Source organism: Poecilia reticulata, chromosome 17, assembly GCF_904066995.2.
Source record: "Poecilia reticulata chromosome 17, P_reticulata-male-v2, whole genome shotgun sequence".
NCBI lineage: Eukaryota > Metazoa > Chordata > Actinopteri > Cyprinodontiformes > Poeciliidae > Poecilia > Poecilia reticulata.
In genome coordinates, this window is record NC_088846.1 from 6,668,674 (window position 1) to 6,695,437 (window position 26,764).

Sequence of the window (26,764 nt, forward strand, 5' to 3'; positions counted from 1 at the left end):
ATAATGCAAAGTCATCTGTAGTGCTGACGAGGCTGGGACTGTGTTCAGCACCCTGGACAGCGCCAGGAGAAAGAGGCGCAGCTCCTGAAACTTTAAAGGCGGACTCGGTTAATCGAGCCCTCGGCATGTCTGCTGTCGGAACAAAATCCTCTCTGAAGCGCTGGATGGTCCCGCAGCTGGATTTCCACGCGGCTCTTCCGTTAATTTTGTTGTTTTTTTTTTCTCCGTTTTTTCATTTCTTTTTCCCGCCCAGCCGGTCCAGCCCCCCCCCCCCCCAACCCCTCCGCTCCGGGAACGTCAGCTGCCGGAGAGCGGGGCGGCGGCGATTTAAATACGGTCCGAGAAGGGAAGGTGACTGGATGAGACACGGCAGCGTCTCTGGGAAGAATGAGAGTCAGAGGCTGCCACACGGTGGAGCAGAGCTTAACCAAACTTTTCTCCTGCAACATTTTACAACACATCTCCAAACCACCCTCCTCCCCCTTCCTCCCATTTCCCCTCCCGTCCCCACGAACCGACCAAAAAAAACCCCAACAAAAAACAAAAGAAAAAAAGTTTTAAATTTCCCATCTGAACCTCTTATGATCTAAAATCTGCAGGTTTTTCCAACTTGATTTTGACTTTTTTAAAAAAATTATTATCATTATTATTATTATTCTTTTGTAAAGGAAAGCGAGTGAGTTCATTCATTTTTCCATACTGAGAGGGGACGAAAAAAAAAAAAAAAAAAAAAAAAACATTTAGAAATGCCGTCGCCTCATTAGTCGCCGTGGCCGCCCGGTGTGTTTCCGCCGCAGTGACACGGACTGCCATGCTCGCGTCCAACGCGAGCCTGAGCGGCTGCGCGGAGTTCAACAGCGCCCAGTGCGCCGGAGCCGGGGAAGGGCACCTGGGGGGCGGTTCGGTCCGGACCACCCTCAGCCCGACGGGGCACCTGGTCGTGGCCGTGTGCCTCGGCTTCATCGGAGCGTTCGGACTCCTCAACAACCTGCTGGTGCTGGTTCTGTTCTGCCGCTACAAGATGCTGCGCTCCCCCATTAACCTGCTGCTGATCAACATCTCCGTCAGCGACCTGCTGGTGTGCGTGCTCGGGACTCCGTTCAGCTTTGCGGCCAGCACGCAGGGACGCTGGCTCATAGGAGCGGAGGGATGCGTGTGGTACGGCTTCGCCAACTCCCTCTGCGGTGAGTAGAATGCGCAACACTGGAGAGAAACGGTGAGAAAACAAATCCTAACATACGGGTTTGTTTGTTTGTTTGTCTGTCTGTTTGTAGCCTTCATTTTTAACCGGGTTTATCTCACTTTGATTGAAAATGTCATTTTGAAGAGGGAGAACCAGTCCAGGAGGAACATTTACCTACAAAAGACAAAACCACACGGATCAAAACCAAATAATGTTTGTTTCGCGTCTTTGTGTTTCTTGTAAATGAACCGTTTTGTGTCGTGTTGTTTCCGTTTTAGATGTGATTTTTTTTCTTCTTTTTTTTGTGTGCACTCCGGGCAAAACGTCTTCGCAATGATTTCGACTTGTAGTCATAAACTGTTAAAACGATGAGAAGAACCACTTTCACTTCGGGAAACTTCCGGGGGGTGAAAAAAAAAAGACCAAATTGGATGATTTCAGTTCTTTCACGAAATTATTACCGAGTTCAGCTGGCACGTGCAGGCGTCGATTTGATCGCATACGAAGCTGAAAACATGCTTAAATTTTATATATACATATACAAAAGAGTTATGATTGCATGTTCAGCGCTGATGATCATATCTTAAAAAACAAACATTAGATGCATAAGCGGTGAATTTCTGCAGTTCACACGTATGAATTCTATCATTCGGTCATCTGCTGCAGGGAACACTTCATAAAAAGTCAAACTGGTTAGGTGGAGTTTAAGAAAAACACAATTATTATTATTATTTTTTAGGAAAACATGAACTATTCAGACGTCTCGCTGGTGTGTAAAGTGTTGCCTGGCCTGGCTCCGCCCCCACTGGCTCATTTCATTAAACAGGACCAGAAGTTATCCATAAAGGTATTTCTTTTCTGTAAAAGAAATACCTTTACAATTTACATGAAGTTCTCTAAATCCTTTACAATTCTGCATGGTGATTAAATGTGTGATGACTTGATCAGTGTGTTAAATTTATGTCTTGAACTATTTGTTGAGCAACTTTTTCAGCCATCATTTTAAAACTTAGAAAATCCTGCTATTTATTTATTTCTATATCATTTTAGCCTCGTTTCATCAACCTTCCAGAATTGAAACTCTTTGGCAAAAATCTCTGACGTTTCCATGATAAACTTTAGGATTATGGTGCTTCAGTTAAAAACTGAGTTTATATCAAAGTGTAAAACGGTTCCAGTTCAGAACCTAAAGCTAAAGATCCAAATCAACCTCAAACTAGTTTAGTTCCCTTTAATAAAAACCATTCATATTTTCAAATTTAGATTCAGTGGCACACTCGATCCTAATGTAATAAAGCAAATTGTTTTAATTGGACCGTTTAGGGATCGTTTGCGAAATGTTTGGCAGCTTAACGCATTAAGTCGGTGCAGCCACTGAGACTGTAGAAATCTGTTACCACACCTCTACTGTGGATGCAGCTGATGGACAGACGGTCGACTCGTTTCCGGTCACCTGTTTGTTCAGAGAAGTCATCAGGAACGTCAGGAAAACTGATTGTTTTCGGTGATAATGCACGGTGTGCTGCCGGCTCTGGTGATGACCTGTTAGCAGTTCCTCCGGTTGAATAAAGTCCACTGAGGGCATTCTGAAGCTTATAAAAAAATACTTCAGTCCACCTTATAACTCAGGTGTGCTGAATGATGATGAAACTCTGACTGTGGGACGTTCACTCGTATAGAAACTGGCGAGATGGAAAAGAGAAACATCACAGAACTTCATTGGGTTGGGCTGTAGAAACTTAGAGGAATCTGTGGTCAAACACCATGTTTGTGTGCAAGAAGCTAAGCTACGGTCATGTTTTTGGACTGTGGGAGGAAGTCGGAGTACCCGGAGAGAACCCACCATGCAAAGGGAGAACATGCAAACTCCATGCAGAAAGACCCGGGAATTGAACCCAGAACCTTCTTGCTGCTAGGCAACAGCACTACCAACTGCACCACTGTGCAGCCAACTTTATTAACAAAGTATATTCTAGTCTAGTCTATAAATCCATATTTTTTTAAGTAGCTACATGTAAACCAACCAAGATGTGTGATTTTTTTAAAAATAATATACCAAAACACTTTTCCTGATTTTCTATGTTTTCTTCAGCTCCCATAAAGTTTTATCTTCTGTGACCTGAGCTACTTCCACTCATTTCTGGTGTAAATAAGCAATCGCAGTAAAAACAACAACAACAAAAAAACCAAAATTGATCATAACATGAATTATTTATAACATGATGTTATTTATTCCTGCATTTTCTTTTTCAATATTTTTTTTTCCTAGCGCAAAATAAACCTTCTAAAAGACATATTATTATGACTTTCAGTTGTCATTTGATCATGTGGGCCCCATCGGGCCTCCCCCGATCTGGCAGTGGCCCTGGTCCAAGCGATACCTTTTTTTTTTTTTTGAGTAAATTATATATGTGCTGCTGCTAATTTTTAAAACATAACTTGTTATTCTTCTTTACTTGTTACCTTAACGGTTTTAAGCACTTCTTTTTTTCTTTCTTATGCTTTCTTTAAAAGATTTCCACTGAGAGCAGGCAGTCTGTGATATTGATTTTTAAGCTCGGTTTTATCCTCTCTCTCTCTCTGACATTAGTACATTATAAGATTCTCAAAGTCTTTTTTTTCCCCATCTTGCTGCTCTGTCTGACTGCTTTTCAGTGGATGTTTGACAGGCTGTACACAAGTCTGGAAGGATTTAGGAGAAAGGAGGGCAAGAAGGAGAAGATGAATTTTGTATCATCTTGATTCCCCTCTGCGTTCGGTGCTGTCTGTTGTCCAGTTGTAAGGCAGATCGAGTGGAAAAACATCTGCGCAGGAATCGTTAATAAACCCTAAAGCAACTTTTACGAGGCAAAAGTTGGATTTTAAGAGAACCTGAGATAATTTGATCACCAGGAGTTCGTAGCTGAATGGCGCCCTGCCTGTGCTTCTTCTTTTTGTTCTCCAAAAAAAAAATAAAAGATTGACTAAAGGAATAAAGATTTCGTTTGTCTCAAAGTTTATCAAAGGAATCTGCAGTCTGAATAATTTAGTTCATGTTTGATCAGACAGCAGTTTAGAACCTCAGATATCGATACCGATATCTGAGGTTTAGAATCGGCCGATACCGATCCGAATTGACTAAAAATTTTAATTTCTTTTGAAACACGGTCATAAATATACTAAATTATAAACTTATCTCGCTCTTAAATACACCAACAGCTTCACAAGCTTGGTCAAACATGTAAAAACAACACAACTTTAATTTGTTCAGTCAGCGTAATTAGGAGTAAAACGGACAATGTAAAACAATTAAGTAAACTGAAACTGACAGACAAAAGGTTGACTACCTTGATCAAAAGCAAACAGCAACAGACTTTCTTTAAAATGGTTCAGAAAGTGGAATTAGGAGTTCCACATATAATGTAGACTAAATAATAAACTGCTGTGCCACAGCCATATTAGTTTTTAGTTGTATTTATTTCAAACACATTCACCATTCAAATACCGTAATATAATGTATTTGATAACTGTTTGTTTGAAAAGCAGGTAGGCAGAAGTATAAACTTAAACGGTCATGTAAGACTTGCTGATGCTCATAAAGTAACAAAAAGCTGTAAGAGCATCAAAAGTCATGTCTGGGCCACTCGTTACTCTTTCGTAAATATAGAATAATATTAGAAATAAATAGAAAATCAATGTAGCAATGATAGGCTAATTCTAACTAATGAATCGTATTCCTTACAGGAAAGTTGGAAAAATATTGTGACTTAGACTGAAACGAGGACTAGAATATGGAAAGTAAATGATTTGGGAGGGAGAAAAAATCTTAGATAATTTTTTTTTAACTGTTTTTCTTTGGAGAATCTGTGGTAAGTTTCAATATTCATTATTTTCATTATTTTATTATTATTTTCTCTGGTCTCGTTTTCAGCACTTGTGCTCACTTTCTCCTGAAATCCTGACATTCATTGATCAAAAATGAAAACATGTCAATCTTATTTTATTTTTTTGTTCGTTTCTTTACAAGTTTGAAAAATATTTTTCGGTCAAATATTTTTGAGTTTCTGAAACCTCAGCCTCTGTTGGTAATGTGAGATCGGCTGACGGTCGGTGCTCTTCAGAGCCTCTATTCTCCCAAAAGTCAAACACTCAGAACTTCTAAATCTCTTTTAATTTTAGATGTTTGTTGAACTAGTGGGAAAGAGGTTCATCTCGCAAAAGTGTTGAAACCGTTAGGTTACAACGTGAAATATTTCTTACAGCCACAAACTTGATCAATTTTGCAAGCATCTGATATAACAAACCAGTGATGAACACAAAGATCATTTATCTTTATCTGCTCAACATTAACTTAAGCGCTCAATATTTTTTCAGCAGTAAATCATAGATTTGAAATATTAAAAGGATCTTGCACATTTTTCATAAAGAAAGGCCTAGAATATACATTTTATGTCGGGATGCACCAATACGACTACTTGGGCCGATTTCAATATCTTAAATTATTATTGCAGTTTACTATTTTATTTTATTACTATTGCAGCTACTGCAGTTATATGCAGTTTACTGATATTATGTATATTGCACTACCATTTCAACACCTTTGAGGAAATAACCCCCACCAGAAACGGACAGCAACAACATAAAATGAGTATTGGTTGTTCACATCAGCCCCGTTCTATTTATTGGACCAATAAAGAAATGTTAAAAAATGACTAATATATGACGATACCAATGTTGGTGCCGATATATCGTATATCTCTAATTTCACGGGTCAATTTCTTTCTATTTTATTAATCTATATAAAATATCTTTAGCCTATTTTAAGCAGGAAGAACATGATACGGTCAGTCAATTTGAAAATGGCTGCTTAAGGGAGAGTGTTTCGATTCTTGAAGGCGTGTTTGAGGAATCCTTAAATCTCCAATTTCAACTATCTGGGGTTACCTAAGCGCCTGGTTTCACTATTTCCACGAAGCTCCTCCTCTGAGCCGCAGTATCTAGTTGAGCATTGGCTTCACAGAGCAACCCTCCCACCCCCAGTCAGCTCCTTCAGACTAGCCAGCAGCAATTAGCTAACACCTGGTGGAACTGCGATTCCAGTGAGCTCATCATAGTTGCTGCTTCTCAATCCAATGCTCCTAAGAATGTTTAACTGCCGTGGCAGAAAGATTGTTGTGACTTCCTGAAGGCGAAGTGTTAGAGCAGAAGCTTCTTAAAGAGACAGAAGTCCAATTTTAAAGCGCCAAACTGCAAAGTTGAAGCTTTCTAATGTCTCTTTCTATAAAAGACTGGATGATAAAAGTCTTCAGGGCAGGCTTGTTCACAGACACTTAAGCTTCTTTTTTATTTGTTGCTTTCTGTATTTTATCTTGGATGTTTAAAATAAAGTTAAAAATGAAAGTTTCTCAACTTTTGACAGGGTGTACTTGTACTATTATGCCGTTGCCTTTATGTTACTTGAAAATGATCTTAAAAATGAAAATACTATTGTTTATTGCAATAACTTCTGGGACAATTTATTGACTAGCAAAAGTTATTATGAGAGCCATAGTCAAATGTTGGAAGGTGAACCTTTTTCCCGACATGAACTCTGATGGAGCGCAGCAGGCGAAGCTCTTTATCTGGATGTTTGTTCTACGACGATGGTTTATTTTGAGGATCACCCATCAAAGCTAGATTTGTTTTTACTTTCACTTCATAATTATATGCCAACATGTATTTGTCTTACATAGAATTGCAATAAAAGTTTTGATTTGTCAAAATGTAGAAAATGTCATAGTTTTGTAACAAATTTTAACTTGACCGTGCATTTTGTAAAGGATATCAAAATATTAATTCAGTATGAACTTAAACCCTGATTTTATTTATTTATTTATTCCATGGGATTAATTCCTGTCTTTTTCACTTTTTCAACAAGAAGTTGCGAATTTTAACACTTTTAATGAGTCGTGTTAAAATTACTCATAAATTTTAAGAGTTGAATTTATCTAATTTATGAGTCGATTGTTGCACAATGACTGTGTTGCACGTTCACTGTGCAATGATCACAGTGGAAGAAAACACTCAGTTGTTCGATTACTCGTTCATTTATTTGGCGCTGAGACACAATAAACATCGTCTCAAGGCACTTTACGAAAAAACGATTCCAATTCAATCGCACGTCAGTTCCAGTTGATCCTGGTTATCAAACGGTACATTAAGCTCAATTAAATATTCAAAGTAGTTCAAAAAGTTTCCATCTAAGGAAACCCAGCGGGTCATTTAGGACCTGAGCTCTGACTGTACCCACAGTCTGTAGCTTAAGGAGGACCGACGTCCACAAGGAGCCAATTTCTTGAAATCTGCTCAGCAGAACTTTTTGCATTTTTAACAAACTGAAACCTTTCCGAAACACAGATGTAAAAGACGATGAGAACTGCCAGACCTGGTTAGAGCCGACATTGGTTAGGATTGAGAAATTCCTCAATGGGCTCATAAAACAGGAGCGAAGGGGAAAAATGAGGGAGGATCTAAGAAAAGAAAGAAGAAGAAGCAGCAAAATTGATTGTTTGGATGAATGATGCTTGGCAGCGAGCTGTAACAAAGCGACTGTGTCTGTGTTCGCTGAAAATCTACGACGCTTCCTCCAGTGATCAATGCTCCTCCATTGTGAGAGACGTCGCGAGGTGCCAGGACGGTGCGTTCGTGCGCCCTCGTTCAAATCGATTTCTGCTCCTCCTCCTGCTTGTGAGATCCTCCGCTTTGGCAACTCACATTTTGCAACAAAATTCACCTTTTTCTCCTTTGCAATAATCCCCGCTTTGCAACTTTCTTGTTTTTCTTTTTGACTCCTTCACCTCTCCTCAGCTCCTTTTTGGTATTCTCCTCCTGCATGTCTGGCTGAGCTAATGTTTTCTCCCTCAGTTCTGAGGAGGAACGGCTCCGAATTCCCATTTCTGTCTCTGCGAGCGTGTTCCTGCATGTAGCCGGCCGCCTTCTGCCACAAGTGGACTCTGCACGCCGCCAGTGAATTAACCTTGCACCGCTGAGCCAATGTGCAGCATACTGAATCAGTGCACACACACACGCGCGCACACACACACACACACCCAGGTGAGAAGAGAAATGGCTCGAAACAAGAGAGGAAGTGATTATAAATGTACATGGTGTTGGCAGAAGCAGCACCTGACCTAAGTGAAGTTAATTTGTTGTGTCGGTGCGGAGCACAGAGAAGCAAAAGCAGAACAGCAGCGGCTGGCAGAGCCGCCGGAATGACAAGCTGGGCAACGGGCAGAAGGAAATGAAATATGTTTCTGGGAAACAACAAAAAAAGGAGTGGAAAGTAGAGATGCGACTCTTTCAATGTCAGATTCGATTCTGATTTTTATTCAGAAATGACTTTTGATTCGAATGATTTTTGAGAAACGATTTACGATTCAGAAACTGTTCAAAAGACCCTTATACATATATAGTTTAAGTTTGGTGTTGAGTATTACTCTTTGTATTATGTGTTTTCTGTTCAGCGTTACTTTTGTCCCTTAAGGCATACCGTAGTTCGGGCAGTGATGACGTCATCACCTTGCCATAACCAACATGGCTGTATATCTGGTGGGGAAGTTTGGGTAACCGAACCACTGCTAAGACGTGGGAAAGACTTGCAAGATATGCGTGTTCTCCTTATAAGTGTGCGTCATTGATGAGTAAGTTGTTATATTGGAGTGTTTACTGCCGCTAAATGAGGGATTTGAAGTTTATTTGTTTGCTATTATTTCACCTGTTGCTAAGTCTGAGCTAACTGCTACGTGTGTATTGTATAGTTTGTGCTGAACACACATATCTACTCTCAGTGGGGCTGAGGCATGATTATTAGTTAACTGTGGAGTTAACTTGCCTTAGTTTGCTAGTAATATTGATTTAGAGGTTTCCTTTTTAGTTTATCTAAGGTATAATGACATGGTGTAATGTGTAATAATACGACACCTTGAACTTATTCTCTGTATTTTTGTTTACTCTAGGAAACCACACACGCACACACACGCACACACCTTCATGTAGACACACATTTATGCCCATCCATGTTCATTGGATCAATATCTGTGATACAGTTTGGAATACAGAACAGTTAAAGGATCCTGCCTCGTGTCTTCATTAAAACATCGGCTGCACCTCATCCTAACATCTGGTCCTGAGCTGAATCCTGGCCTAAGTGGTGTTCTGGCCGACACTCCAGGTTGAGAACGGTGACAAACCTGAACAGAGCCTAACAGTCCTTCAACTTTAGAGCAAACTCACTTACAGAAACTAGTTTTGATTCAGAAACTAGTTTTTCCATTCAGACATTCTAGAGATTCTGTTTAAATGATGTGACTGACGGCGTAAACAAATACATTTGTTTAAAACTCTTCCATAAGGTTTCGTAATGCATCAAGTTCCATCAGCTTACCGGTATACTGAAACAAAAACAGGGTTGAGCATCAAATTATGCGTCTTAATTCCCCAGGGTTAGGTCAGCTTCACTTTCTGACTTTTCCTTAAGTTAAACAAAGTAATTATTCAAAATGCATACAGTTATAGAGACGGCCTTCTACGGGGTCAGAGTGGATGCGTAACGCAGCATACTCTCATATCGGAGCGGCAGTGACGTAGAACATAAGCATGTTTTGAATCGGTTCAGAATTCCCAGGACGAGGAATTGGACTTTTCTACAGAATCAATTTTTTTTTCTGCACCTGTAATGTAAAGTGTTTGAGTGTGAATAATGCTGAGTTTGTGTGTCAAGTAGTTCCAAATGTTCGAATGGCTTCAGATTGATGAATGTACCTGTGGTGACTCAGGGAAAGAGGCTGGCATGAGACTTCCAGAACAATCACACCTTTCCTCAGTCTTGTGTTTTCCCATCGAACCGTCTTTGGCTGGATCAACACTTCTTCTAAGTAGGTGGCATGAAAACGCACAGGCTGGGGCAGTTCTAGAAAGAGTCAGTGGTTATATTTTGTTATCACGCCGTAAAACAATAAGACGTCCTACGATTCAACTGCTGCGTCTCATGTAGTCAAGATTATTCCCTTTCACAACTGTATTACATTCCCTCGGATAAAAGCGTTTTTGTCTCCCACACAGCCTGCTGCGTAACCAGAGACATGATGAAATCCTAAAGAGTGAAAATATTCTGCGTAACCAGCTGAGAGAAAAGTGTTTTAGAAACTGAAGAGTTCTCATTAGCAACAGTATGGAGCCTGGAAGCAGAAAGTTTCAATCTGAAATTTGTTTCAGCACTCGCTCAACATTGACGCTTATGGATTATAGGGATGAGTGTGATGGTTATGATTACTTCATTCTAGTCTGTCTGTGGTTGTCGTTCGGTTATGGCAGCGGAGGAAGTGAACAAAGTCAGTCGCTGTTAGCCGCGCGTCCAAATGTCAAGCAGTTAAAGTCGGAGCTAGAGGAATGTTTAATCTAGGGCTACAACTAACGATTATTCGTATAAAAAAGATCACGTTTTAGACTTTTCATCTAACAACTTACGTTTTTTCTATACAATATTTGAAATACAGTGAAAGACAAGTAAAGTATTATTAAATATTAGCATTCCTTTAGTAAACGCTTGGTCATTTGTAGCAAAGGATGCTAAGGAAGCTCAGCTGTTTCTGCTTGAGTCAGCATCACTACAGTGAAGGCTAAAGTGTTAATGTTATTTTGTACTAACTGACTAATAATCAGCTGGCAAAAGATATAATCTTTCTACTTAATTTAAACCAGGATGAAGCTATAAACTAAGCGGTTGGAGGAGTTTTGGTTAGAACATGTTTACAGTCAAAATTAGGGCAACACCGATTGCAGTTTTCTGGCCGATCACCGATCTTTTAAAAAGCTCAATCTGCCGATTCCAATTTTGGCCGATACCTATTTTTTTTTGTCTGAAATGTTGCCCAATATAGCAAGAAAGTTGTTGAGTTTTCAACAGTGGGGTCACTGTTGTTAATTATAAATGTGCAGACATAACTTGGTGGACCGGTCCGTCAGTCAAACCTTTCTCACTGGAGAGCAAAAGAGGACAGTGGTTGATTCTTAGACCTTTGCCAAGCTAGATTAAATTGATGGATCCATAGATAAGATCAGCTTATCGATGGATAAGATCCATCGATAAGCTGATCGATGGATCTCCCAAAATCGGTGATTTTAAGGAAATCAGCACAGATAAATTGGTGCATCCCTAGACAAAATAGTTTGAAATCTTAAACGCAAAATGTCTATTTTGTATAGTTTTGGATTAATTACAGCTTTGACTGTTCTTTTAGAAAATGGCGCTTTTTTGAGTGCTTACTCCAGATAACGATTATTCAAGTACTAAATTAGTTCATGATGATGTGAATAATCGATTCTTCACGATTAATCCGATTAATCGTTTCAGTTCTATTTAAGACATTTTATTGCTGGCAAAAATGTCGTGGCCCTACTCCCTACGCAGACAGTTGTTTTACAGCGCATGCAATTTCTGGAACGCTTCTCAGCGTAGCTTCTTTTACGATTGATATGGTGCATTACGAGCATCATGGCTAAAAGTTAGCGATGGGGAAAAATCATAACTGTTTAAACCTTCAACAGAGCCTTCAGGAAACAATCATTTCTCAATATCCGAGAGTCCAGACCCTCTGAACGAAGTGAAGCGTAGAACGAGGGGCTGGTTTGTAAAGGACTAAAACTTCCAATCTGACATCCTTATTCATCAGTCAGACTAAAGGAAACACATTTAAAAACTGTCATATTTTCCCAAAGGTTGCAGAAGATTTTTCTAACATCGGGTGTCACCAGACTGTTCTCCAAAGAAATGTTTTATAACCCAACAGAATTTCCTCCCTCCTAAACACTCAAGTGATTTTTGCATCCGCAGTACTCTCGTAATTAGCAATGACACTCGGCTATTAACACTCCCGCTAAGTCTTCGTTTGGGGATGACACCAGCTTGTCCGTGCGCTGCAAGCGGACAGTTCTGCAGTTGTCTTATTTCACACCTGACTGAGTGCGGTGAGGAAACGGTGGAGGACGAGCTGGAGAAACTAAACGCAGAGGAGGGCGTCTTTCGTCAAAAACATATTACGTTTCAAACAGTTTTCAAACCGCTTGCAATGAGTCATGGCAGATAAAACAAAAACTTGCTCTGTTGACTCTTTGCTTCCACGGAAACTGAACTAATAGGAGCCATGAGCAACAGAGGAAAAGACAACACGAGTTTAATACAAGAGAGCAAACAGACCAGCGCAACTGTGTCGCTACCATGTTGGTCGTTTTTTTCCCACTACGCAATAAAAATATTCAGTTTCCCTTTGTTTTGTTCCACAATTGTCTCATTTACAAGTACAAATGTCTATGTGACCGACCAATGTAAAGCATTGTAATAGTTGGTGGAAGGAAAACAATACATCAATTTAAGTTAAATAAAGAAACTAGGGCATTTTCATTAGTATTGGGGAAATATTAACAGAAAACAAGCTCTTACATTTTGCTGAAAAGTTACTTGTAAGTTAGTTTTGTCTTATTTCAAATGTATTGACATATTTGATTTAGAAAGTAGGCCAAAACTACTTTGTATGATTTTGTCCTTTTGCAGGGAGCAAACACTGATAGCTCAGTTTAGTTGATGTGAACTGTGGTAGGATTCCAATGATTATGTGGATAAAAGCTGACCAGAGCGCTGGGCATTCTGGGTAAATACAACCAAAACAAACAGTAGAGTCTAATGCAAGACTAGGAAAAAAGAAATCCTACAACCACTAAAATTTGATGAGGAAGAAAGATGCGCTCATGTCGTCTTCAGAGTTTTTTTTTTTTTTTTGTCGCTTCTTTCAGTGGTTCTCGGTGCAGCGCCACCACAGGTGAGGAGGTAAATAGGCTTTTCAATTAGTTTGGATTGTTTGACACGGTGCGGTGTGAAAGGGACCCACACCAGGTGGAAATGCAGCAAATGTTGTGAGTTTGGTCCCCAATCAAACAGAGCTTACTGGACTATCAGGTGTGAAAACACCCTAAGCTTGCGGCCGTAATGTGACAAAATATGGGAAACTACTGCAAGGTGTTATATGATCAGATGGCAGATCGTTACCACTTTGACTGGTGAGCTAAAATTTGTTTCCATCTCATTGTAATGGCTCTCACTTCCTGTTATTTTCCTCTGCCCCCTTTTGTGCTGAGTGGTTGGCGGAAGGCCTTCGTAGAGGTGCTCCCACTTTAAGTCTCCATCGCTGCCATTGAAAATCAATGGGCTTTACTGATCATGGATCGTGGATCATTATGGCTTCAAAACAAATAGCAGGTGGGATGGAAAGGCCAAAGAACTGACATAAACACTGAGCTCAAGGCCCTCGCTCTTCAGTGTTAGAACCACAATGCAATAGAGACGTGGGGAAAGCCAGAAAAGACACAATGAAGATATTCACTGAGCGATCAAAAAAAGATATTAAAGCCTTTACAACGTGTTGTTTTTGACAAGCTCCTACAAGAGACAGCTCAGGTTTATTGCCATTGTTTGCTCTTACAACTGGGATCAGACAGCAGACAATGAATGAAAAATGCCGACCTGTTAGAAACAGTTGAACCATACCACACATCCAATTTAAAAGAAACATCATAAATCCCGTGCTGGCAGTGTTTTTTTTTTTATTATTATGATTATTATTTCAGAAAGAGCTGTGAGATCTTTTCAAGGCAGTGGGAAGATACGCACTTGGACATGCAGTGCGATTCAGTCTCCAGTTTATGATTCAGTTGAACAGACAGAAGAAGAAAAACATGTCTGCCGTACTTTCTGCCGGTCCCATGCGTTTGTTTTCCGTTGCTCGCTGCTTGTCTGAAGTTAATCCACGCTGTCTTCACTGCAACAACACAAAATCTTACCAAATATTTTTAGTCTAGTTTCTAGTGAAAATATCTTGGTACACTTGAAATAAGGTAAAGCTAACTAACAACTTTTCAGCACAGGCTGTTATTTTAAGTCAATTCCTTAATGTTGATGGAAAAAGTGCTAGTTCCATTAGCAGATTATTTAACTTATAGCATTCATTTTTCTCTTGTGAGAAAATAGTAATTTTACATCAATTTTAAGGAATTATTAAGTTAAACCAAGTTCCTATATCTTGCAGAAAAGTTACTTGTCAATTTGTTTTGTCTGGTTTCAACTCTGGATGTTTTCACATCTGATGGTGTCGGGTTAGATTTGGGACCAAAATTGCATCATTTTCAGCTGGTGTGGTTAAGTTTCACACAAACGAACCAAACCCTTTTGAAAAACCTGTTCACCTCCTCACCTGTGGTGGAGCTGCAGCAAAAGCTACTGAAGGAAACACTGACTGCAACTTCCTTCTTCACAAAATGTAAACAAAAATGAAGTAGTGTCAGATTTTCGCGGTTGGAGGATTTGTCTTTGGTAAAAAACCACAAGATATTTCTCGTGCTAGTATTAGTATAAGCTATGATTCAATCCAATGTTTGCTTTGGTTGTATTTACCCAGAATTCTCTGCGATGTGGTCCTCTTCAGTGCACTCCTATTTTTTGGATTGGTTCAGAGTTCGATTACACAAACAAACCAAACTTTCTAGGCAAATTAAGTAGAGTTCGATTAAAGCGGACTAAATAGGGCTTCCGTGAATACACCCTAAGATATTTGCAGTAGAAACTTAACAAAAATACTTAGATTTTGTGTTTTTGCAATGGTGAGACTACAATTTAAAATAAATTCATGTAAGATTGTTGTGTCCTGTAGGCATCGTGTCCCTGATCTCCTTGGCTGTCCTGTCCTATGAGCGCTACAGCACCATGATAACCCCGACCGAGGCCGACTCCTCCAACTACCGCAAGACCTCCCTGGGCATCCTTTTGTCCTGGGTCTACTCCCTCTTATGGACCCTTCCACCGCTCTTTGGCTGGAGCCACTATGGTCCAGAGGGCCCCGGAACCACCTGCTCAGTCGACTGGACAGCAAAGACGGCAAACAACATGTCTTACATCATCTGCCTGTTTGTGTTCTGCCTGATCGGACCTTTCCTGGTGATCGTCTACTGCTACGGGAAACTGTTGTACGCCATTAAACAGGTGAGACACACAGGACAGCCAATGGCTACTTTTCTTAATTATATGGTCATTTCAATTGCGCAGTTTGACATTTTGAAAAGAAACTTGCTTAACAAACAGAATTTCTCCCAGTGTTTTATAAGCCTGGCGGGCCCACAGGCTTTACTTGCTACCCCACCAGGCCATGTGTTGTTTATTTTGAATAGGGCTTTTTATAGACCAGTGACAGTTAAATGAGTCAACAATAAACCTAACTTATAGTTGACTTATTGAACTGGGTGATAGGGGGTGCCATCCCTGCACCTGCCCATTGGCCTAACATGCTATTATTTCCAAATTATAACACCTGCTTGTGCACTTCCAAATGTTTGTAATCTTTAACATTTTTAGCTCAAATACACTGTGGGCTGCTGTTGGACTGCCCTAGAATTTCTACCACCAGGCTTAGCATGTTTTCTGGGGGAAACCTTGGTGGAAATATGCCAAGAAAAAACTCTTGTTTTTTTAATAAAACGTTTTGCCGGTAGGATGAAGTGGTTTCCAGCCATATCAAAATTTTGCCAAACTGCAATGGAAACGCTTTTTCTTCCTGCATTACACATGTGATCAACAACCGGATGTTGCCACTGGTGCAAACCACGAAGAAGAAGACGACATCAGGAAATAGTTGAAGGATGATGGCGGGATAATGACTTATTGGGTAAACAAACTTATTCACAAGTGATTTTTATTGTTTTTTTATTACCGGAATATTAACAAAGTTTTGCACACATTCGTAATATAAACAGTTAGTGGTTGAAACATCTTTTACATAAGTACAAGCTAAAGTTGTCCATAACTTAGCCGACATTTCTGCCCTTGGTCTTGTCTGCTAGTATAACCATTACATGAAAATAGTTTCATTTATGTACTAAATAAGCACATTAACTTTAGAAAAATATTTATTTTTAATCCAAAGGTAAAACAGTCATTTCAATTCAGCTTATTAAGTTAGCCCCAATTCCTAACAGATGTCATCTTTACAACATAGATGCAATTTATTTGTAAAAATATATATTCCACTCAATCAAATCACATTGACAAATTTATTTTCAATTAAATCCATCCCAATTTGAGTCTAGGTATACTATAGTACAGTGTGATCAAGTTCAGTTTATTATGTCAGTTGGCAAAACAACCCAATTGTTTTACATGTAGAGAAGTCACTGACTTTTCTACGTGTGCTGTGACAGCAGATGGTGTCATCAGCTTAGCAGCTTTCCCTCATACTGAGGATTCATTTAACAGGAAGAAATCTCCAGCAGAACCTCTCACTGTGATCTGCCTGTCTGATCGACTGGGGGTTTGAGAAGACAGATCAAAAGCGCAGAGTCCCTGGAGTACTTTCGAAGGGTTGGTGACAGTAGTAACTCCTTCAGTGGCTTAATCTAAGGAAGCTAAACAGACGAGCTTTCATCCAGCAGTAAAATTTAAGCCGTGGAAACAATACTAGAGATACACTGATCCGATTTTAATATCTGTATCGGTTCTGATATTGAAAAAAAAAAAAATCTAGATCGGGTGTCTGTGAAGCTGTTCCCAATCATTAAGAGCAGATCTATTCAGTTTCATTCTATGCTTTGTGCTCTGAGCGACGTCATGTTTGTTTATTTTACATTATATTTAGAATTCCTGATTGTACTTTCTGAACCATTTGAAAGAAGGTTTGTTACAGTTTATTTTTCGCATCTTTGATGAAAGGTAATCAACCTATTGTTTTGGTCAGTTACAGTTTCTTTCTTATTTATTTTTTCCATTGGCTGCTTGCAGTTTGGAGTGCAATTACTCCTAATTGCACTGACTGAACAAATGAAAGTTATTTTTACATGTTTGGCCAAGCTTGTGAAGCTGTTGGTGTATTTTGAGTGTGCTCTTCTGGTGCAGGGTTATCAAGTAAATTTGTTATTAAAAAATTAGATCAATTCAGCTCTGTTTTTCTGTTTCTAAACCTCAGATATCTGTGCCGGTGCATCTCTGGTAAATAGTAAATGCTTGATTTGGTTTGTATCTTCTTGTTCCCAAATGTACTCTACCAAATAAATCCTTGCTAGCTTTCACTTGAAGCCACAACCCATCAACTAAACCCCAGAGTTGGCTGACGACGCAGCTTGTGCAGCAAATTCAGTCAGGTTTGTCTGAAAAAGTCATGGAATTTTTAATAGAACTTTGATTTAAATGGAAAGTCACACTCACACCACTTGGTTCACACATTTATTGGAATCCCTATAAAGGAAAAAGTAGATTAATATGGTTGGAAGTCAAGCAGTCTGTTTGATTCAGCTGATGATTGTTCCCTAGCATGAATCAATCATTGCGTTGCCTATATTCTGTCCTGCCTCGTGTTGCTGTTGTCTGAGTCAGTCGGGGAAGTATATAAAGGTCGAGAGTCGCCACTACACTGCTACCAATTGTTACTGAAGCATAAAAGTACATCAGGTAAGTGTGGCTAATGTCATTTTGAAATAAATGTTCGAATTCTGGCAACATTTAGAGATGTTGGTTTAACTAACCAGATGCAATCTAAATACTGCAAGTCTTGTTGTATGTGTGAGAAAAGTCACCCCAAAAAAGAAGCCGTTCTAGTTTATAAAACAAAGAAGAGCTTAAAATCATCCAGTTTCAGTCGCCAACTAACTTCTTGATGCATATCTGGTCGAAAAACGCTGATAAAACCTGAAGACAAAGTTCTGTTATATTACAAATTGCTTCAGTGAAGCAGCTAATGATTCAGCCAGGAGTTTTCAGTGTCTAAAAAAGGTCAAAGCAAGTTATCAACACAATTTTGAAACTTTCACCCTGCCTGAGCAGCGCTTTAAAGTCCATTTATTTTGGTCTTAAACTCCTTTAATTCATTTGTTTTCCCTTCAACAAAATTTTCGTAGAAGACGTCTTTAAAAAAAATGTCTGGCTTACTGCTTCAAAAACTATTGGTGAATCTTAGCCTTCAGCATAGACTAAGGTTTGAACTGTAGTAGTCAAAAGTTTGACTTGACCGTCAAATGATCCAAACTTTTTGGAAGACCTGTTCCCCTCCTCGCCTGTGGTGGCGCTGAAACAAAAACCACACAAAAACCTGAGTAAAAGACTTGACCCAAACAACTTGCTTCACAAAATGTAACAAAATGGAGTGGTGTCAGATTTTAGTGGGTGTAGGATTTCTCTCCCTTTTTTTTAAATTTTTTTTGTTGGTAAAAGACCACAAAGTGTTTCAGCCGCTAGCGGTAGAGTCATTGTTTGTTTTGGTTGTATTTACCCAGAATGCCTAGCGCTATAGTTTACGTCTTGCTGTTGGAGCGGTCTCCAGTCTGCTTGGCATTCACATATAAATTGGAACCGCACCGGAGTTCACTTCAACCAAACCAAGACCTAAGTTTTTAGGCGGACAGAGTGCAATTGTGCTGCCGCACCTCGGACTTTCTATGCAAATGACACAGAGGTTAAAGCGGAATAAACAGGGCAGAATGTGAACCGCAGCAGAGTGACATCTTCAAGTCACAGAATCTCCATGACAACCATTAGACATTGTTCATGTCTAATGAACAATGTCTAATTGTTCATTAGACATGAACAATTAGACATGTAGTTTTACATGCTAAAACTTTACATGTAAGTTTTAGCATGTAAAACTTACATGCTAAGTTTTACATAGCATGTAAAACTTTATTGTTTTACATAGCATGTAAAACTTTATTGTTTTACATGCTATGTAAAGGTGAAGTAAAAAAAAAATCATACCAGGACTTTAACTGAAACTGCATACTTTGGTCTGACGAGAGGAAAATTGAGCTCGGTGAAGGACGAGTGATGCTGCGGGTTTGTTTCTGTTCTGAAGACTCTTGAAAGACACCAGAACATTTCCTGAATCATGTTTGGATCTAAAACATTTGGCAACAACATCAAGGAAACCAGTCTGAGGAAACAAAGTCAAACTTCTTCCATAGGAACTCAGACTAAGGACTCTGAACGATGTAGAAACCTTCTAAGAGGAATAGTCAAAGATTTATCTCTGCGTGCTCCAACATTGTGGATCAAGTGCTGTCTACTGGAAAAACCGGGTTACTTAACGGTTTGTGGTTTTTGTTAGAAGCAATTATTTCTCATCATGGAATTTTTTTTACTCTGAATAAATATATTCTAATTAAAGTTTGTTTTAAAAAAAAACATCTTGAGTGTAAGATTATGCCACTGGAATAAATGATTTAACTTATTTTGCCAGCTTTTTTTTTTTTTTTACTCTACCGCTAATGCCACTGAAAGGGCCAGCACTGTATTTATCACTTCCTGATTCGGAGACACCACTCTTTGAAATCCTCAGAGGGATTCTCAGACACTTGATGAATATTTGACCTGACGCGGCGCATAAATATTCAGCAGCAGTCGCCTCGCTCTGAGTAGCGAGGAGCAGCAGATCAGACCGTGTTTTCCCAGATTTGCACCTTTTCCCCCCTCGGCTACAAACTGTAGCACAAGTTAAACCAGTGTTTGGGTTTCTGCACTGACTCACTCACTCACACACGCATACACACGCGTCCCGACGGCGGGTTGAGGAGCAGTTTCATTCATTGTAACAGCTCGCTCCAGCTGTGTGATCATCATGTTTCCCCAGACAAACGGTGAGAAGCGAGTGTGTGGTAGCGTCACGGGACCAATATACTCTTTTGGTTCAGATAATCAGTGCCCCCTCATCCCAACATATAAGGTAAGAAGATAAATTTAATTTACAGAGCCTGATGACATGGCAGGAAAAAACAAACAAACAAAAAACCATGTGAACAAACATGAGTTATGATTAAGTCTTTCCCACGAAATAAGTAGTTCCCATGAGACATTAAGTCGTCGGCACAAGTTATTACAGTGCATTCGCACCAAACGCGTTATGATTGCCAAAAACGCTTGAAGTTCGACGCGTGTGCACTTTGAATGCAGATGCTTGACATTTTGCTCTACACCTAGCGTTTTGCACATCTGGTTTACATTCAAAGTCTATGTGGAGGAGCGTCAGACGCGTCTGCTCTTGCCATTGTTTTCCGTTGGATGCTCTTGATGCATCAAACGCTCCAAACGGTTCAAATCAGGCTGCACTAGACACTCCAAACGTGCCGCAAAAGCCCTTGAAGCGCCTCTGCATAGTTTAGAATGTAAACCAGATGCGTCTGATGCTCAAAACGCGTTTGGTGTGAACGCACCATTAAGTTGTTTCCACGAATTAAACAAGTTGTTCCCACAAATGAAGCCGTGCGGCATGAGATTTAAAGTTGTGGGCACCACATGACAAAGATATAAAAATTGTAAATGAAACTCTATTGACTTATTTTATATGCGAATACACATCAGTTATATCAGACATATTAAAGTGATAGAAAACCTAATGCAGTTTCTTCCCCTGTGAGATTCTGACACTGGGAGGTTGTTACTGGTTTCTCATGGTCAGAAGCTGGTTGCAAACCAGCAGGTATCAATCGGATACGGCAGATCTCAACTTTGGTTTGATGACCTCAATGTGAGAAGTTGCAGACTGATAGGAGGAAAAATCAATAAAGCGCCTTTCAGACTGAGCTAAAAGCAAGATGCCAGAGAGCACTAAACACATTTACTAGTCAATTAATTTAATTTCGCATAATTTTCGTGGTAGGAGCCAATTGTTTAAATACTTAATGAAATATATTTGTTCCACTTGATATTTGTTGTGAATTGCCTCGTTCACAAACAAATGAGGCAATTAGTCCAATTTTTGACATTTTTTGAATGTTCAGAACTTACAGCGGCTCTGAAGCGCCACAGCAAAGGTAAAGAAAGGTAAAACAACCCTGAATAGGTGATCAACTCAAAACCACTTGTACCTTTTTACTTTCGCTGTCGTGTAAGCATGCCCGTTGTCGTGGCAACTGCCTGAGCTCCGCAAGCCAATCAGAGTTTACGTTAAAAACAAAAAATTGAGTCCACTAATGTCTGGACAAACAACTTCTTGACCAAACGAAATACATTTTAATGGATAAATACATTTTGACAAACTCCACATCTCCAATATTATTAAAATAAAACCCTGTTACAATTACATGCAGTTCAATGTTTGAAAGCCTTTATTTCTGTTGAATATGAGTGCTGTAGCTCGGTTACCTTGGGGGCCAAAATTGGCTCATTTATTGCCTTTTCAGCCGGTGTGGTTCACTTTCACTCTGCACATTGTCAAACTAATAGCAGACGACTTAAGTGTAGAAATATTGCTTACACAATATTACAAATATTTAATGTCAGATGATTTATATTTGCATTTCAATTAATGTGGTTACTTCCTTGATTTCATGAAAGATGAGATGTCGCTAAAAGGCACATTTACCAGCGACTTTGAATTACAAACTTCCCCGGACGGGGAACTTATCTCAGAGGGAAAGGGATTCGACAGACGACACAGCTGTCGATTGGTCTAAAAAAAAAAAAAAAATCCCTGAATTGTAGGGTTTCTGTTGTTTTTGAAGTTAGCTGTTCCCTGGACAGGGAAGCCCAATTAACAGACAGAAACGTCTGTGGAACCAAACCAGTGGTGTGTTGCTCCCAGTTCCCCAAAACAAGACGACCCTGGATAGTGGGGCTCTGTCCCAGGACAAGAGCAAAGTCATTGGTTGTTTTTCCACTGTTCAGAAAGGAATAACCGACCCAGATACAGTTGGTTCAGACATCCCAGATGTGGTGAGGACAGAAGACACGCAAGAAGAGCACACAACACGGACAAACGGACATGGAAAACACAGAAGAGAATGTTTTTAGGTTTTCCAACAAACTCCAAAATAGTTGGGTGAATGCCAATTTTCAAACTGTCCTTAACCTGAGCATTACTAGAAGGTGTTCTGATGTAGCTGAGAGAGAGAAAACTTGCTGGAATCTGTGTTGGTCTGGCTGGACTCATTTGGTGGAGACACGGACAGGGAACTGAATTGTGTAAAACTCCTGCACAAAACGTGAGACAGATTTCTTAGCGCTCCTGAGTAACAGTCCCCTGGTTGTCCTTCCATTGGCAACATCTGTCACCAACACAGCTTCTTTCTTTAGCAGTTAGGTAGATTTGGGGGCAAAATTTGTTGTTCAGGCTGCAGGTCAACCTTGAAGAAAAAACACCGCCTCACTGAGAACAATGTGATTGTCTTTTTTTCTGCAGCGGTCGGCCAGGTGTAGAAATTTAAATCATCAAGTGATTCCCAATCGCACCATTGACGTTCCTGAAGAATGTGGGACTGAGTGGTACCACCTGTTCTCTGTTGTTTGTGACGACTATGAAGAGTTAAATCGTTCCCACAAAATATTAATTCATGGCCACGAGTTACGTCATTCCCACGAATAAAGATTTTAAGTAATTTCCACAAATTAAGCAACTTGTTCCCACAAGTTAAGTCGTAGCCACAAGATATTAAATTGTGGCCACATCATTGTTTTGTTTTTTTCTTCCTTGTCACCAGCCAGGCTACGTAGACGTTAATCAGTCGGGAACAATATTTCTTTCACTTTGTTTTTCTTCTCATGTCATCTCAGGACTTACAATTTTGCGTTTCTAAGCGCAACCTATTCCTTGTAAAGTTAGAAGATTTTGCTTCCTTTTCGTCCTTTTTTTCCATCCTTTACTCATCACCAATAACTCGGCATCAGCTTCCATGTTTTGAGCTCTTGCATTTTGTTCCTTTTTCGCGTAGGCTCACGTGAATGATCTTTGCGCCTCTTTTAATTGCCACGCAGCTCCCTGGTCCGCTCACAATGGAGAGTCTCCAGCTCTACTGTCAGGCCACATGGTTTAGCACCGGCTGGGCCGGATAAAAAATAATTTCTCAATTCCGGTCTGAATGTGTAGAAAAGAAATGGACAGGTACACAAAGAGAAAGGGAGAGACACGCCGATAAACAGCCAGAAAAGTGTCTGCTGGTGTACTCACAGCTGACAGTCAGAGTTCTCTTCTTTATGTCACTCCTCCCTGATAATGAGAGTGAGGCTTTTTATAAGAGCGGAAAGCAATTCCAGCAGTGGCAGGCTGTGCGTTTGCTGCCTGGGACTTCAGAGGGAGTTTACTGATTTAATCCACCGCTCTGACACTACAAGTTATACAAGCCAACAATATGGAGCGTCTCCAGAATGTTGAGATTTTTTATTATTTTTTTATGATTGTTGTGGCCTAAAATTCCAAGTTTTTTTTTCTTCTTTCTTTCAAAAAGTTGTGCTCAAAGTTGGACATTTTTATTTAAGCTATATTTTCGCCACAACATGGTCTTACAAAAAAGTTGAAATTGCTGCACTTTTCCAAAAAGGCAGGATTTTAACATTGTTAAAATTTAATAAAAGTAATAAAAGCGCAAATAACATTTTCAAGCACCTTCTTGAAACGGCCCCCATAATACAAATAAATATCTTGAGGATATCATAAGGTTTAAAGGAAGAATTTCATATTGGTTGTTCAAGTTACCATGAACTGTATAACAGTATGAGTTATACGTTGGTTCTGACGAGATGATCAGAGAAAGAAAAACTTGTCACTTTGGTTCTTCTAGCAGCCTCTGAGAGGCTAACCTGAAAGCTATTGGTTTAAAGAAAATAGAAGTTACACTGCTATTGCTGGGTTTCAGAAGACGTAGCACTAAAGTCACCCAATGCAGATTTAGGGCAAGAAGTAAATGCAGCCCATTTACTTCTGTTCATCCACCATCAAAATGCCTAAAATCTGAGTCCTGTACCAACCGTTCTAATAGAGAGAAAAATAAACGTTATTTTCGTGTTTCAAAGGTAGTCGGGAGTTAATTTTAAAAAAACTTACCGGAAAAAAAAAAGAGGAGAAAAGCAGATTAACGCTCTACGACTAAAAACGGAAAGTGAGGAAACTAACAATGCCAGAGTTTGCAGCGCCCACTTTCTAACGGGTAATGTTCGCATCGTTTAAATTGTGTTTTCAGATATTTTATTGGACAGTTACTTAGAAGGACAAGCATTCATATGTAAGGTAAAATATATTATTTTTATGCCCACCCTTGGTACTCTCCAAAGTGCTAATGTTGGTAGCAGCTAGCTCAGCGCTGAGTGCTGGACAGAAAATATGTTTATTCAGTGGAACTTTAATGCTAAAAAAAAGAAGAAAAGAAAAAAGCTAAATAAATTAAATATAACCTACCCACCATACAGTCACAGTGAGCTCTGACTATTTCCCCACGTGGTTCGTGGCCAGACACGAGCTGTATTCGTGGCCAGACGCGAACACGAGGTTTCTGTAGATCTCAGCAAATAGTTGACCTACATTGGACCTGAATCCAGCGTCCTACAGCGACTCGACATTAACGTACAACTCCAGCATGAGTTTGGGTTTGCAGAAGCTAAGTAAATAATTTACCAGGGGATCCAAGCACATAGAAATAACATGGGTTAGATCGTTGTTAGCAATAGCAACGCTATCATGGACTAATTACTTAAAATAGCACAATGTTCAGAAACAAGTCGACAGCCACTTAATGCTTATTTTGATCCTAACTGGTCGACGCAACCTGAAACAAAATAATTGTATGCTCCAGACTTTTGAAAACTTTCTGGCTCGTATAATATGAGGTCTGCAGCACCAGATTGTGATGTGGATCGCTTCAGCACTGGGTAAATCCTCAAGATTATAAGAGAAGTCTTTTTTACCAAGATAATACGGATCCTATCTCAAATACGGATCATATCTCAAATATACAAATTTTTTCAAGATCCTCGTCTGTTCCAGCCTGTTTAGGACATTTGCGTACTCGTTGTGATCCATTTCGCTCTGTTTTAATCTGCAGAAATTCTCTTCCGAACCTCCATTTGAATTTTGCGTGTCATCCGGGTCATGTGTCTGAAACCCAGCAATATTACTTAGCTAATGCAGGCTTGTTCTACTGATTCTAAAAGCTCCGGGCAGATCAGGCTGCTTCTGGCAACACATAGAGCCTGAAATATGATTGAACAGGACATCAATAATCCACATGTAGTTGAGCAGCACAGCCAAGAGAAACATTACAAGAAAGAGAATAGACTATTGGAGGTAATATAATAAAACTTTATTGAACAAGCAATATAATTTAGGTGGTAGGGATTTAAAAGTGTTTAAACCTGTTGAGAAGGCCTTAGAGCAGTGGTTCTTAACCTGGGTTTGATCGAACCCGTTCGATGAGTCGGTCTCAGGGGTTCGGCAGAGCCTCTGCCGCGGAGGTAAAGACACACTGTGTAAAGTCGTGATGACGCCCCGCTTTACCATCACTTGCTGCAGAGAATCATGTTACATTGCTTAGCCAATCAGTGCTGCGGAGGAGCCCTGATTGAAGGAGTTCAACTCAGCATGGATTTGAACTTGTGTCTTTAATTACTTCAGCAAAGCTCACAGTTTTTACCAAATTCTGTAGCTTTCGGTGTACTTCTGAATCTGCTCCTTAGTCGCATCTTTTCGGGGTTGGTACTGCCTCTAGTGGCGTGGGGGTGGTAACACAGCTAATATAGGCTTACATTACTAAATCAGAATACCGCAAAGTCTTTATTATTTATTATTAATTTTTCATTCTCTTAAGAATGTAGAGCTAATTAAATGATCTAAACAAGACCTTAAAGTGGTTCCAGTTTCTCTCTATGGCCAACTTGTTGAAACTGTGGCAAATTTTAAATACCTTGGGTCGTTCCTGGACAGTCAGCTCAGCTTTGCTGAAAACACTGACTATATTTTGAAGAACTGTTCTCAGAGACTCTACCTTTTAAGAAGACTTGGTGATCTTGGGGTGACCCAACTAGACTCTAGATGGGATTTGGGGGAAAAAACATCATATTTTATTTATCACTGCAGAAAGGTTCAGTGAGTGCGCATATGAAACTGGTGGGTCGGGACCTCAAGAAAGGTTAAGAGAGGCACATCTCAGAGTATACTTTGTATTTTTTTCAACCAGTTACACCAGAACATCCAGTTACAGCAAAGTGACCAATATCACTAGAACAACCAGTCACAGTGAAGCAACCAGTTTCCATAGAACCAGTTTCAGCAAGGCTACCAGTTTTACCACAACAACCAGAAGAATTAGAAAATCCACAGTGGCAACCAGTACCTGAATGTTCCCATTTCGTACATTGTCTGGAAAACTGTACCTACCCCTGTACCTAGTCTTTTGAGAGTTGAAGTTGGTCTCCTTCATCTCCTGCTGCTCTTTGTCCTCCTTTTCTTGTTCAGTCGACTAAGTTTTACGATCTTTTCACAATCTCTCTCGTGCTGGCTTTGGAGATCGTCTAATTCATCTGAAAGACTCTCCAGCTCTTTGGATCACTTTCTCAAGTCTTCGTTTCAGAGACTGTCGTGCCATTTCCAAACGACGCACTGCACCTCTCATGCCCTTGTTTTTAAGCTCTGTCTTAACTGCATGAAGATATATGAGCTGTGGATAGAGTGCATCATTTTCATCTGCAAGCATATCATAATGTGCTTGCAGGTCTTATTGCTTGGTACTTACCATAGTTTTGGAGCGCTCAATTTTGTGACAAATTTTCCATAATCTGTT

At 39.8% G+C, this 26,764-nt stretch overlaps 1 protein-coding gene across 1 annotated transcript in view; it reads left to right on the forward strand.

Annotated features, from left to right (window-relative positions):
* The first annotated feature begins 301 nt into the window (after positions 1-301).
* Positions 302-26,764, forward strand: part of tmtopsa (teleost multiple tissue opsin a) — a 76,430-nt gene continuing 49,967 nt past the window's right edge. The window contains exons 1-2 of the mRNA XM_081598057.1: positions 302-1,184; positions 14,899-15,227. Of these exons, the coding sequence (XP_081454183.1) occupies positions 812-1,184; positions 14,899-15,227 (702 nt within the window). The 5' untranslated portion in view covers positions 302-811. The remainder of the gene's footprint in view (positions 1,185-14,898; positions 15,228-26,764) is intronic.